Source organism: Trichechus manatus, unplaced genomic scaffold (assembly GCF_000243295.1).
Source record: "Trichechus manatus latirostris isolate Lorelei unplaced genomic scaffold, TriManLat1.0 scaffold00004, whole genome shotgun sequence".
NCBI lineage: Eukaryota > Metazoa > Chordata > Mammalia > Sirenia > Trichechidae > Trichechus > Trichechus manatus.
Window position 1 is genome coordinate 9253660 of NW_004443940.1, and position 14058 is coordinate 9267717.

At 54.7% G+C, this 14058-nt stretch overlaps 1 protein-coding gene across 1 annotated transcript; it reads left to right on the top strand.

Moving 5' to 3' along the window:
* Positions 1–2715: 2715 nt before the first annotated feature.
* Positions 2716–13784, top strand: FBXO41 (F-box protein 41). The gene is made up of 12 exons (XM_004369197.1): positions 2716–3608; positions 6171–6396; positions 6881–6954; positions 7207–7559; positions 8409–8650; positions 8904–9019; positions 9133–9285; positions 9478–9573; positions 11683–11801; positions 11990–12148; positions 13416–13531; positions 13670–13784. The coding sequence occupies exons 1-12, from the start codon at positions 2716–2718 to the stop codon at positions 13730–13732; spliced, it is 2610 nt and encodes an 869-aa protein (XP_004369254.1). The 3' UTR covers positions 13733–13784.
* Positions 13785–14058: the final 274 nt, after the last annotated feature.

The following is a 14058-nucleotide window of genomic DNA, read 5'->3' on the forward strand; positions in this document are numbered from 1 at the left end:
GATTGAAACATCAATAGATGAATGGATAAAAAAACTATGGTACATACACACAATGGAATACTACACAACGATAAAGAACAATGATGAATCTTTGAAACATCTCACAACATGGATGAATCTTGGAGGGCATTATGCTGAGTGAAATAAATCAATCACAAAAAGACAAATATTGTATGAGATCACTATGATAAAAACTCATGAAAAGGTTTACACACAGAAAGAAGCAATCTTTGATGGTTACGAGGGAGGGGAGAGGTGGGGTGGGAACACTAACTATACAATAGATAAGTGGTAACTTTGGTGAAGGGTAATACAGTACACAGTACTGGGGAAGTCAGCACAACTTGACCTAGGCAAAGTTATAGAAGCTTGATAGACACATCCAGACTCCCTGAGGGACTGAGTTACTAGGCTGAGGGCTGAGGACCATGGTCTCTGGGGATATCTAGCTCAACTGAAATAACATATTTTATAAAGAAAATGTTCTACATCCAACTGTGGTGAGTAGCGTCTGGGGTCTTAAAAGCTTGTGAGCAGCCATGTAAGATACATCTACTGGTCCCATCCCAGCTGGAGCAAAGGAGAATGAAGAAAACCAAAGACACAAAGGAAAGATTAGTCCAAAGGACTAATGGACCCAGACTACCACAACCTCCACCAGACTGAGCCCAGAACAACTAAATGGTGCCCGGCTACCACCACCTACTGCTCTGACAGGGATCACAATAGAGGGTCCTGGACAGAGCGGGGGAAAAATGTAGAATGAAATTCAAATTCACACACACAAAAAAAAGACCAGACTTGCTGGTCTGACAGAGACTGGAGAAACCCCAAGAGTATGGCCCCCGGACACCCTTTTAACTCAGTACTGAAGTCACTCCCGAGATTCACCCTTCCGTCAAAGATTAGACAGGTCTGTAGGGGAATCAATAACACACATGAGGAAAGTGCTTTGTAGTTCAGTCATGTATACTAGACTGAATGCATACAGCAGCCCAAAAGCAAAGACAAGAAGACAGGAAGGGACAGGAAAACTGGACAAATGGAAATGGGGAACCTGGGGTTGAGAAGGAGAGAGTGCTGACACAGCGCAGGGTTGGCAACCAATGTCACAAACCAATTTGTGTATTGTTTAATGAGAAACTAATCTTCTCTGTAAAATTTCACCTAAAGCACAATAAATAATAATAATAAAGCATATCAGCCAATGGGACAAGTAGCCAAAAGCCCTCAATGATAACTGGATTGGCTGGTTAGCAGGTGGCCTGTGACCCCGAGGGGCACAGTGACAGCAGAGGATGGCTGAAGCTCGATTGCAGGCAGTTAGGAAGTGTGGCAGTGAGGAATGGAATGGAGGTCCTCAAGGCTGAGGAAGGGGGACAGGAAGCCAAGGATGAAGGGGAATGGACAGTAGGAGTTGAGGGGGAACGGGGTGGCAGTGCCAGCGTGGGTAGCGGCTTGTGCCAGAACAAGCTTGGGGAGGACAGATAACATGGCCCTTGGGGCAAAGGGTGGGCAGGAACACTTATTGGAGGCCTACCTAGCAAAGAAATCTGAGAAAAGGACCTAGGTCCCTTGCAGGGATGAGACGGTGTGGTACAGAAGCAGGGACAGGAACAAACAGTAACACACACAGGTATCATCAGGTAGGATGACATCTTGGTCACTGCAACACAGTGCCAGTCATCCAGCCTGTGTGATGGAAATGGTTTGCATGAGAGGGAAATAAGCATCTTCTTTTTAAGTTTGTTTGTTTGTTTTTTAGATTTAACAAACATACAGTAAAGTATGTATAGTGCACTAATCTGGTACAGTTTGATGATTGTTTACATATATATACACTTGTATAATCACCGCTCAGATCAAGACATAGAACACTTTCAGCATCCCAGAAGGTTCCTTCTTGCCCCTTCCCCATCCATATAGCACCCAGGGGTAACCTCTGTTTTGACTTCTCTCATCATCAGTTTTGTCTGTTCTTGAACTCCAAATATATGGAATCCTACAGTGTGTACTCTTTCGTATGGCTTCTTTTGTGCAAGATAATATCAAATGGACTCATCTATGGTGTTGCATATACCAGCAGTTCTTTTTCTTATTGCTGGGTAGTATTCCATTATGAGGAGTCCCTGGGTGGTGCAAATCGTTAACCGCTGGACTACCAGCTGAAAGGTTGGTGGTTCAACCCCGCCCAGAGGCACCCCCGAAGACAGGGCTGGGATATGCTTCCGAAAGGTCACAGCCTTGATGAACCCTATGGAGCACAGTTCTACTCTGATATACATGGGATTGCCATGAGTCAGAATGGACTGGATGGCAACTAACATACCATTATGAACATACTACCATCATTCTACTGTTAATGCGCACTTGGGTTATTTCCAGGTTAGGACTGTTTTAAATAAAGCGAGTGCTCCTTTTTAAGAACTCTCATTCTCTCACTTTTGCACATGTACAGGCCCTGTCAGAGGTCAGGCCATTGGTCTCCCCCCTCCATTCTGAGAACTTATTTCCTGGGAAGAGGGCAGTGGGGGAGCAGTGATACCAACATCTTAAGACTTACTCCCTCTCTTCCAGCTTCCTCGCCCCTGGCCGCGGGCGCCCTGAGCCTTCCTGACCCCACAGGGGGGCTCGCCCGAGGCCCCCCATGAGCGCGCCTGGCTGACCTGCGGGGCGGCCGCGGTGGAGCCCGGGCACCGCGGGGGCAGCGGGGCCATGGCCTCGCTGGACCTGCCGTACCGCTGCCCGCGCTGCGGAGAGCACAAGCGCTTCAGGAGCCTATCTTCGCTGCGCGCGCACCTGGAGTACAGCCACACCTACGAGACGCTTTACATCCTCTCCAAGACCAATAGCATCTGCGACGGGGCTGCAGCTGCAGCAGCAGCCGCTGCTGCCTCAGGCTTCCAGCTGGCGCCCGAGCCCGCCGCCCTGCTGGCCGTGCCCGGCGCCCGGCGTGAGGTCTTCGAGAGCACATCCTTCCAGGGCAAGGAACAGACGGCCGGGCCGCCCGCAGCGCCACACCTGTTGCATCACCACCACCACCACGCACCCCTTGCCCACTTCCCCGGCGACTTGGTGCCGGCCAACCTACCTTGTGAGGAGCTGGCCGAGCCGAGTCTAGTCCCCGCCGCGCGCTACGCGCTGCGCGAGATAGAGATTCCGCTGGGCGAGCTGTTCGCGCGCAAGTCCGTGGCGTCCTCGGCGTGCTCGACGCCACCACCAGGGCCTGGACCCGGCCCATGTCCCGGGCCCACCTCAGCCTCGCCTGCGTCGCCGTCGCCCGCCGATGTGGCGTATGAGGAGGGCCTGGCGCGCCTCAAGATCCGCGCGCTGGAGAAGCTGGAGGTGGACCGGCGGCTAGAGCGGCTGAGCGAGGAGGTGGAGCAGAAGATCGCGGGCCAGGTGGGCCGGCTGCAGGCAGAGCTGGAACGCAAGGCGGCCGAGCTGGAGACCGCGCGGCAGGAGAGCGCCCGACTGGGGCGCGAAAAGGAGGAGCTGGAGGAGCGCGCCTCTGAGCTCTCGCGCCAGGTGGATGTGAGCGTGGAGTTGCTGGCCTCGCTCAAGCAGGACCTGGTGCACAAGGAACAGGAACTGAGCCGCAAACAGCAGTGAGTGGGGCCGCAGGGCCCTGTGGGTGGGTTTGCTGTGAATGTTTCTGAGCGGGTGACTGTGTTTGCCAGTGTGCCACCACCACCGAGAGCTTGCTTGAGTGTGGCTATGGGGGAGGGGGGGCAGGAGCATGTCCCGATGATATGTGATTGACTGGGACTGTGAGTATATGGCAGTATGTGTCTGACAGTGAAGACTGTTTCTCTTCCTTTTCTAGCATCCTTGTAAAAGCCAACCCCTGCATTTTTGCAAGAGATCCTATCCCTTTTGCCTACTCAAAGACATGGCTCAATTCTCCTCTCTCTCTCTTCCATCAACAAAATCTCCCTATCTACTGTATCATTCCTAAAAGCATTGAAGCATGATGTCATTTCTGCCATCTAGCTTAACTCTACTACTGCTTAAGCTACTGCCCTGTTTCTCTTCTCCTTACAGAAAAGTATTGTTTATACTTCTGTCTCCAATTTCTTTCCTCACATTCTCTCTTGAATCCACTTTGGTCAGGTTTCTGCCTTCACCACTGTCTTTCATGTTACCAAAGACCTTCATGTTGCTAAGGCCAAGTCATCATCTTACTTGACCCCTCAGCAGCATATGACACAGCTGATTCTTGAAACACTTTCTTTCTTGGCTTCCAGGACACTTTTCTGGGATTTGCTTCTATGTTTTTGCTCCCTCTCAGTGTTCTTTTCTGGTTCCCCCCTTATTTCTCTAGCCTTTAAATGTAGGAGTCATGGAACACATGGATGTTATTTATATGTACTTATTGTGGTGGAGGAGCCCTGGTGGCACAGTGGTAAAGAGCGTGGCTGCTAACCAAAAGGTCAGCAGTTCAGATCCACCAGCTGCTCCTTGGAAACCACATGGGGCAGTTCTACTCTGTCTTCTAGGGTCACTGTGAGTCAGAATCGACTCAGTGGCAACAGGTTTGGTTTTTTTGGTTTTATTGTTATGGAAGCTCCATGAGGGCAGGGATTTTTCTCTCTTTCGGTCACTGCTGTATCCCCAATGCCTAGAATGGTGCCTGGCACCTAGGAGTTGCTTGTATTAGTGTCCAAGGGCTGCCATAACAAATTACCAGAAACTGGGTGGCTTAAAACAACAGACATTTTTTCTCTCACAGTTCTGGAGGGCAGAAGTCCAAAATCAAGTTTTGGACTGAGAGTGGTGAATGAAAGATGGTTCTTTCTGGAGGCTCAGAGGGAGAATCCTTTCCATGCCTCCCTCCTAGCTTCTGGTGGCGGTCGGCAGTCCTTGGCATTTCTTGGTTTGTAGCTGCATAACTTCAATCTCTGTCTTCACATGGCCTTCACCTGACCGACAGAGGAGAACTCTATATCTCAAATCTCCCTCTCCTTTCTCTTATAAGGACACGTCATTGGCTTTAAGGCCTACCCTCAATCCAGCATGATCTTATCCTGAGATTCTTAATTACATTTGCAAAAACCCTGTTTGCATATAACATCACATTTACAGGTGCCAGGGGTTAGAAGTTGGACATATTTTTTGGGAGGATACAATCCAACCCACTACCCACTAAACAAACCCATTGCTCTCAAGTGGATTCTGACTCATAACAGAGTAGGACAGAGTAGAACTGCCCCATAGGGTTTCCACGGAGCAGCTGGTGGTTTCAAACTGCTGACCTTTTCGTTAGCAGCCGATCTCTTAACCACTGTGCCACCAGGGCTCCCTGTGCCACCAGCGCTCCCCTACTACAGTGCTCAATAAAACATTGACTGGATGAATGGACACCTGTGAATGCATTGGGAAATAAATGCTCAAGGGACTGTGTGTTCGTTCATGCAACTCCCAGAGCAGAGGCTGGTACAACTGGAAGCATGTGTGTGCATCTGTGTGTATTTCCCTGTGTGCCGATATGACTTCATGTGTGTATTGTGGAATGTTTCTGTAGGACTGAAAATGTGTGTGTGTTTGTGTTGCTGGTACTGTGCCTCCATGGTTCTTTGTGTCTCTTAGACCGCATGTGTGTGCCTGAGAATATAATATGAGTATACGTACATGAATTTGTAGGGCTGGACATGGGGGCTGTGTATTAGGCACAGCTGTGTGTGTGTGGCTGTGCCTGTGCTTCTGTGTTGGGAGGCTGTGCGTGACTGAGTCTGTCTGCGTGTTTCTGTGAGATGGATGTGTCTGGTTACGGTGGATAGCTGTGTGGGGCTATGCGTGTGTGTGCACACATGTGTGTTTGTGTGTATGTGTATGGTATATGACTCTGTGTGCCTGTCAGTGTTTCTGGGGGGACACGTGGCCACGTGTGACTGAGTATGTCTGTTGTGAGCATTTCTGTGGGGAGCAGCGGTATCTGGTTGAGTGTTTGGGGCAGCATAGGTGGGGTGTGTGTGACTCTGAGTGTCTGCCTGCGTTTCTGCGCGTGTGCCACTGCAAGGGGGCCTTGTGCCTGGGCCTGTTCTGCATGTATCTACGTGACCACGAGCAGACAGCTGTGCCCTGTGTCTCTCCACGGGCTAGGGTCTCGCCCAGAGGGTGGGTGGGCAGCCAGGTAGAGGCGCCGGGGTAAGAGATTGCTCTGGGCCCAGGGAGGTGGTGCAGATCGACCAGTTCCTGAAGGAGACGGCAGCGCGGGAGGCCAGTGCCAAGCTGCGGCTGCAGCAGTTCATTGAGGAGCTCCTGGAGCGGGCTGACCGAGCTGAGCGGCAGCTGCAGGTCATCAGCAGCAGCTGTGGCAGCACACCCAGCACCAGCCTGGGCCGCGGAGGCGGGGGCAGTGGTGCTGGGCCTGGTCCCCGGGGCCCAGGCCGGATGGTGAGTGAGTGCCCACCTGCCTTCCCTTCCCTCCTTCACCTGCACAGCTGGCCCCCACGGCCTCCCCTGTAGCGCTCCTTGCTGCCCTCCTCTGGCTCCTCCCCAACGAGGCAGGCGGGCTGCAGGCCTGAAGTCAGGGTTCAGGAGCCAAGGGGCCCTCTGATTGGGTGGAAGTGCCTTGCCCCTGAGGGGTGTAGAAAGGTGTGCTCCAGCGACCCTGGCCCTCAGGGGCTCATCTCTGCCCCTCCCTGCAAATGAGAACACAAGCCAGGGTCTGGGGGGCTGGGTGGTTGTGGGGAGGGGGCTGGTGAGCCTACCTCTCTGGGCTGTCTGTCTGTCCATTCGTCCATCTTTCCCAACTTTTTTCCTTCTTCTCTCTCCTCTCCCTCCTCTCTCCTCTCCATCTTATGCTGTTTCTCCTACTCCTTCTCATCTTCTTGCTTCCTCTGCCCCATTCCTTTCCCTCCTGCTCTGGGGCCCACAGCGAGAGCGCCACGCGGGCCCAGCTGTGCCTAGCACATACGCCGTGTCACGGCATGGCTCCTCTCCCAGCACAGGGTAAGCCTCGGGCCTGGCCCGCCCCGCACAGCCCACCCTCACCCTGGAAAGATCCACCGGCCATTGGATGGCTGCCTGTCTGGGGGCTCGTCCCCTCCTCCCCCAGTCCTCCGTGGGTCACCTCATCTGCCTTTCCAAACTTAGAGGGGCTCTTGGAAAGCAGGGTGGGTGGGCTGCCTATGGCTGGTGCAGGGGGCAGTATGGGCCGGCCTGGTGCCCCTCGCCCTCACCATCCGGTCCACCCTGCCCCAGGGCCTCCAGCCGTGTGCCAGCCGCATCCCAGAGTTCAGGCTGCTATGACAGCGACAGTCTGGAGCTGCCCCGGCCAGAAGAGGGGGCCCCTGAGGACAATGGCCCTGGGGGCTTGGGCACACGGGCCCAGGGAGCCAACGGTGGCTCAGAGCGGTCCCAGCCCCCTCGCAGCTCCGGCTTACGGCGACAGGCAATCCAGAACTGGCAGCGCAGACCCCGCCGACACAGCACTGAAGGGGAGGAGGGTGACGTCTCGGATGTGGGCTCCCGTACCACCGAGTCAGAGGCTGAGGGCTCCTCAGATGCCCCCCGCCCCGGGCCTGCTGGGCCGCTGAGCAGCTGCCGCCTCTCAGGTAAGTCCTAGGAGGGCAGGCAGACAAGGAAGCCTTTCCCACTGCGCCGGGCCCTCTCAGGGTCTCTGGGCCTCTCAGAGTCTCTGGGCTAGGTGGTGAATCTCCTGGTCTTCTGCACCTCCCTTCCCTTTGCCCCAGATTTGCCCAGGATGAGGATGACACACTCCTTCCTGCACAGCACTCATCGCCCTGGGACAGGAACTGGTGGGGCAGGGAGGGCTGCTGCACAAATGGGTTCTGATTGTATGTTGCTCAGGACACTGCATCTATGGGGCCATTTACATGACTGGCTCATTAACACTTAGAGTAGTTGAGTGTTGATTCCAGACTCAACAGCACCCCTGGAGCAGTAGGGGAGAGCCCCCCGCCCCCCATACACCCACCCATGCTCACAAGGCCATGTGGGTGGGTTAGGGCTCGGGGGCTGAGGCATTAGGAGGTTAGAGGGTTAGAGTGGGACCACGCCCCATGTGACTGGACAGGCAGTCTTCTGTTCAGAGCCCCAGTTTCCATCCATGCATATCCTAGCCCCTAGCGCCTTTCCTTCTCCAAAGCTGACTCAGTTGCCTCATCTGTGGGGTGAGTTTGGACTTTGTGCTAATGTACTATCTTACTAAGAACATTTACCTGAGGTAGAGACACCTTTTTCTAGTCGGCAAAAGTAGGGATGGGGTGATGCAGAGGAAGGGGAAGCAGAGGCCCTTGTCCTTCCTTCAGAGTCACCCGTCCCCGGCGTGTGTCTTTCATGCCCGTTCCTCCTGCAGCTCCTAGTCCTGCCCAGCTCCCCACCCACATCCCCACGCTGGCCTTTGACCCTTCCCACTCACCTTTGCCCCTGGTACTCTGCAGCCCGCCCTGAGGGAGGCAGTGGGCGGGGCCGGCGAGCCGAGCGGGGCAGCCCCTCGCGCTCCAACGAAGTCATCAGCCCAGAGATCCTCAAGATGCGAGCAGCCCTGTTCTGCATCTTCACCTACCTGGACACACGCACACTGCTGCATGCCGCCGAGGTCTGCCGGGACTGGCGCTTTGTGGCTCGCCCCCCCGCCGTATGGACACGGGTGCTGCTCGAGAATGCCCGCGTATCTTCCAAGGTGCCTGCCCCTGCCCGTGCCCGCCTGGCACCTCCCACTCACCCCTGCCATGAACTTGCCTTCCCCCTTGGTAGAGTCTGACCTCCCAAGTATGAGCCCCTCAAGGTCTGGGCCTTGCAACCCTTACAACACCCCAGCTCCAGCCTGGCTCCCCACAACACGTCCATGGGGCCTCCCATCCTGTTGCCGGCCCACCTCCAGCCAGCCAAGCTCAGACCCCTCTTGTCCCTGGGGAACCCCCCTCTCTCTGCAGTTTCTGGCAATGCTGGCTCAGTGGTGCACCCAGGCCCACTCACTAACCCTGCAGAACCTGAAGCCCCGGCAGCGGGGCAAGAAGGAGAGCAAGGAGGAGTACGCCAGGAGTACCCGGTGAGGCCCACGGTGGGTGGGTGGTTGGGTGCTCCTGGGTTGGAGACCCAGAATTGAGCCAGAATGCTTACCGAAGGTGGCCACAAGCAGCTCCCTGTCCTGGCCATCCCTAGGGGCTGCCTGGAAGCGGGATTGGAGTCTCTTCTGAAGGCGGCCGGGGGCAACCTGCTGATCCTACGCATCTCCCATTGCCCCAACATCCTCACTGACCGCTCACTCTGGCTGGCCAGCTGCTACTGCCGCGCGCTGCAGGCTGTCACCTACAGGTGGGTCCTCCCTACCAGAAGCAAGGCCCCTATGCTCTTGGCCTTGGGCCCCAAGGGGTCCCTAGCCTCTGCACACCCTCTCTCAGGGTTCCTGGGTGAAGGGACTCAAGAGCTTTGTGACCCAAGGGAAGGAAGCCTTGGCAGGAGCAGAGGCCACCAGCATGGGTGGCCCAAACTTTATCTTTTCGACAGGAGCGCCACGGACCCTGTGGGCCACGAGGTCATTTGGGCCCTGGGCGCAGGCTGCAGAGAGATTGTCTCTCTCCAGGTGGCGCCACTCCACCCGTGGTGAGCCCTGGTTGGGTGGGGAGGGATGGGCTGGGGCTGGGTCTGGGTCTGAGGACTGAGCTGGTCTGGGCCCATCCCATAAGCTGATTGGGGAAATGGAGTCACCCACATCAGTCTGTGCGTTTAGACAGTGTAGAGAGGTATTAGGAGCAAGGCTTTGGAATTGACCTGGGGTCACTAACAGTATTACTTTGGGCCAGTTACTTGACCCAGTCATGCATTAGTTTCTCAACCTGCAAAGTGAAGGTGACATGAGGAATCTATTGATCTCCTGGAGCCCTCGTGCTGCGGTAGTTAGGGGCTCAGCTGCTAACCAAAAGGTTGCAGTTCGAATCCACCAGCCACCCCTTAGAAACCCTATAGGGCAGTTCTACTCTGTCCTATAGGGTGGCTAAGAGTTGGAATTGACTCGACAGCAACAGGTTTGGTTTTTTTGGTTTATTGATCTTCTTAGGGCCATTGCAGCTCTGACGAGGTCGTGTACATAAAGCCTGCAGGGTGCACAGTGAGAGTGCAGTAAACACAGCTAAAAAGCCATGTTTGCCATATGAAAGGCAGTTCAGGGAGGTCAGTGTATAATACACAGAAGAGCTGGTTGTTTGAGAGTCCAGGGTGTGAAAGTCATGCATCGCTCGGAGTTCCTCAAACACACCAGGCTTTTCACACCTCTGTTCCCTTGTCCCCAAACCCTCTCTTTCTCCCAGATTATCAAGTGTCCCTTCACTGACACCCCATGTAGACTGTCACTGTCCCCTCCTGCCCCTTCTCCCTCGTAACACCTTGTTCTGACCTCTGCTGTAGTGCATTCTGCAATAATTTCTTTATATTTTTTTAATTGAGCTTTAGATAAAGGTTTACAGAGCAAATTAGTTTCTCATTAAACAATTAATACACGTATTGTTTTGTGACACTGGTTACCAACCTCGCGATGTGTCAACACTCTCCCCTTCTTGACCTTGGGTTCCCCATTTCCGCAGTCCAGCTTTCCTGTCCCCTCCTGCCTTCTTGCCCTTGCCCCTGGGCTGGTGTGCCTATTTAGTCTCGTATGCATGGTTGAGCTACGTGTCTTATTGTTTGTTTTATGGGCCTGTCTAATTTTTGGCTGAAGGGTGAACCTCAGGAGTGACTTTAATACTGAGTTAAAAGGGTGTCCAGGGGCCATACTCTCAGGGTTTCTCCAGTCTCTGTCAGACTAGTAAGCCTGGTCTTTTTTTTGTGAGTTTGAATTTTGTTCTACCTTTTTCTCCAGCTCTGCTCGGGACCCTCTATTGTGATCCCTGTCAGAGCAGTTGGTGGTGGTAGCCGGGCACCATCTAGTTGTGCTGGACTAATTTCTTCATATTTCGATCTCCCACACTAGACTCCCGGTTCTCAGGGCAGAGGCTGTGAATGTCCGTTTCCGTATCCCTGGTACCAAGCGCATTGCATACGCCAAAGAGATGTCTGTTGCCTGGATGAATGTTGAGGGATGAAGTGTTCAGGGAAACAGCAAGTTTGGTGTGAGTGGAGTGGGCAGGGCCAAGCTGTGAGCATGGAAGGAAGGCTGGGGCAGGATCACTAAGGGCCTTCCTAAGGGGATTGGATTTTTGCATTTTATCTAGAAAGTGCTGGGAAGCCATTGAGGGCTTTTGGCTTTTAAGAAGGGGCTTAAGATCAGTGGTAATGTTCTATGCCCCCCTCCCCCTAGGCTGTCCATTCTTTGAGGACAGGCACCATGATTATATTGTTCACCCTGTACCATCAGGGCCTACCTTGGCTCTTGGCTGTAGTAAGGGCTTGATAAACACTTTTTGAGTGACTGAGAGTGTGTGAATGAATGGCTCCCTGTTAACACTGTGGAGGCTGAATTGGCAGGGAGACTGGTTATAATCCAGACAAATGATGATAGTGGTCTGAATCGTGGGTTCAAGAGTTATTCAGGAATCAGAATCTGCAGGAATTGGCGGGAGGTGGGGGAAGAGGAATCAGGGATGATCCCAGTTTTCTGACTTGAGCACCTGGGTGGTTGGTGGGGCCCTTGCCTGAGAGGGGGCCCCAGAGGAGGAGCAGGCTTAGGTGATGTACATCCAGAGGCTTCCCTGACTGACCTCCTTCCACCCCATTCTCCAGCCAGCAGCCCACGCGCTTCAGTAACCGCTGTCTGCAGATGATTGGTCGCTGTTGGCCCCACCTCCGGGCCCTGGGGGTTGGGGGCGCCGGTTGTGGGGTGCAAGGCCTGGCATCACTTGGTGAGTCTTTCCTAGGGACTGGGGTGAGGGTTGGCGGGAGCCAGGCATGGGTGCCAGTACTGCACTGTTAAATTCCAGAGGCACTTGGGGGCTGCATCCTGGGTGGTGGCCAGAGGCACCAGCGTGCCAGGCAGGAGGTGACCTGGAGAGTTTGTGGTCAGGATGTTATCTCTTCCTCCCTTCCCCAGCGAGAAACTGCATGCGGCTGCAGGTCCTGGAGCTGGACCACGTGTCAGAGATCACCCAGGAGGTGGCGGCCGAGGTCTGCCGGGAAGGCCTGAAGGGACTAGAGATGCTGGTGCTCACTGCCACCCCCGTGACCCCCAAGGCCCTACTGCATTTCAACAGTAAGCCATGGGGGAATACGGGTCAGGGTACGACTTCATCCCTCACCATGCCCTGTCAGCATAACCAATTCCCTGTCACTCCTAATCAGCCAGCACCAGCACTGGGGTCAGACTGACCAGGGGTCTAGCCCTGGCTTGGCCACCAGTGCCTTCTGAGGCCAGTGGCGTTCAGGGCCTGCCAGGATCTGGCCCAGATAGTTCATTTCAACAGACCTTAATTGCCAGGTGCTTTACCCGTGTTAGAGACATAAGCTGCCCAGCACCAGCTCGCAAGGCTCCAGCCACGTGCAGAGGCAGGAGAGCAGACGGGATAAGAGCACAGGTTCTGGACTGAGCTTGGTCCCAGTTCTGGCTTCACTGCTGATAAGGTGACTTTGGGCAAGTTCTGCACCTGAGTCCTGTAAGCCCCATCTTCTAAACTGACTTCTAGAGTGAGTGGGAGGATTAAGTGATAAGTTTGTAAGCTCCCTCCTCTCCCAGGACAGTTCTCAGGGTGAAGACTCCTCTCTCCCTGGTATAGACTCCAAATCATGCCTTCTCCAGCCCCCACTCCCCTACTCCACTCCCAGTCACTCCTCCACCCTCACTGAGGACACAGACATCCATCTTGGGCTTCTCACACCCAAATGAGACCATCATCCAAGACCATCTGGCCTCTCGGAGGACCCCATGCCCTGACCGCTTGGTACCCTGACCTTCTTCACTCCCCTTCAGCCTCATGGCCACATCCTGGACCTTATAACCAGAACTAACTGCTCAGTAAGCCTCCAAAATCACCATCTCCAGGGCTCCTCCAGGCTCCTGACCATCTTGCTCCTGTTCCTCCTGACTCCATGGAGATGTCAGTCCCTTAAGCCCTCTGCTTGTCTGCTCCGTCTCCCCTTCCTTCTTGCTCCAGCTTAGACCCATCACCTCACGTCAGCCACTCAGTTCCTTGGTAGTTCATGTCCAAATCCCAGGCCTACCATGACTCTCCCCTCTGCCAGGAAAGCTCCCAGAACCCTTGCACAACTGGCTGATGGCCACTCATCCTTCCAGCGTCGAATGCAGCCTCACCTCTTCCTCAGCCCCATCTTCCCGGTTCTCCCCATGTCCAGTGGGAGCCCCTGGAGGGCGTGGGTCTGCTCCACTCTTCATGTTCTCAGTGACTGGCATGTGGTTGCGCTCAGTGGGTGTCTGTGATTTAACTCATTAATGAATGAGGGAAGGGGAGGTGCCCCATTGCCCAGGCCTAACATGGGCCTCCACCTTACCCACCTTTTCCCAGGCATTTGCCGGAACCTCAAGTCCATTGTGGTCCAGATTGGGATTGCTGATTATTTCAAAGAGCCCAGCAGCCCTGAGGCCCAGAAGCTGTTTGAGGACATGGTGACAAAACTCCAGGTGAGGGGTCTGGCCCTGAGGCTACCCAAGACCCCAAGTGGTATCCCTAGGTGGGACTTGGGTCACCCGGGGTGAGCACAGTGGGAGGGCCCCACTTGCTGGGTCCTGGGGGAGAACTAACCCAGGGTTCTGTCACAGGCCCTGCGGCGGAGGCCCGGCTTCTCCAAGATCCTGCACATCAAGGTGGAAGGCGGCTGCTAACCCGGGTTGGGGGGGCAGCAGGGCCCCCACCAGCCCCATATCAGGGCACTCTTTGGACCTCTGGAGGGACCCTGCTTTGGATTGGACCTTCAGAGGCCTAGTGTTACCCCTGGCTTCCAGGGAGAGGTTGACAATTTCCCATCCTCCTCCCAGGACAGCGGAGCAACAGGCCTGACCCCCTGGCACTGCCTCCCCATGGCAGGGGCTCAGACAGAGGCTGTCCTCTGACCCCTAGCCCACCCCCAGCTGGAGCAGCCTTCTGCACCTAGCCAGTAAGGAACTGAGTCACCACAAGCACCTGGTGTCATCGTCCAGGGGATCTGCAA

What these genes read in the sequence shown, in the direction of transcription:
- FBXO41 (XM_004369197.1), top strand. Translation starts at nt 2,716, where the DNA reads ATGGCCTCGCTGGACCTGCCGTACCGCTGCCCGCGCTGCGGAGAGCAC. An exon ending in CTGCAGGCTGTCACCTACAG is followed by an intron (nt 9,286 to 9,477) that starts GTGGGTCCTCCC and finishes TCTTTTCGACAG; the next exon opens with GAGCGCCACGGACCCTGTGG. An exon ending in GTGGCGCCACTCCACCCGTG is followed by an intron (nt 9,574 to 11,682) that starts GTGAGCCCTGGT and finishes CCCATTCTCCAG; the next exon opens with CCAGCAGCCCACGCGCTTCA.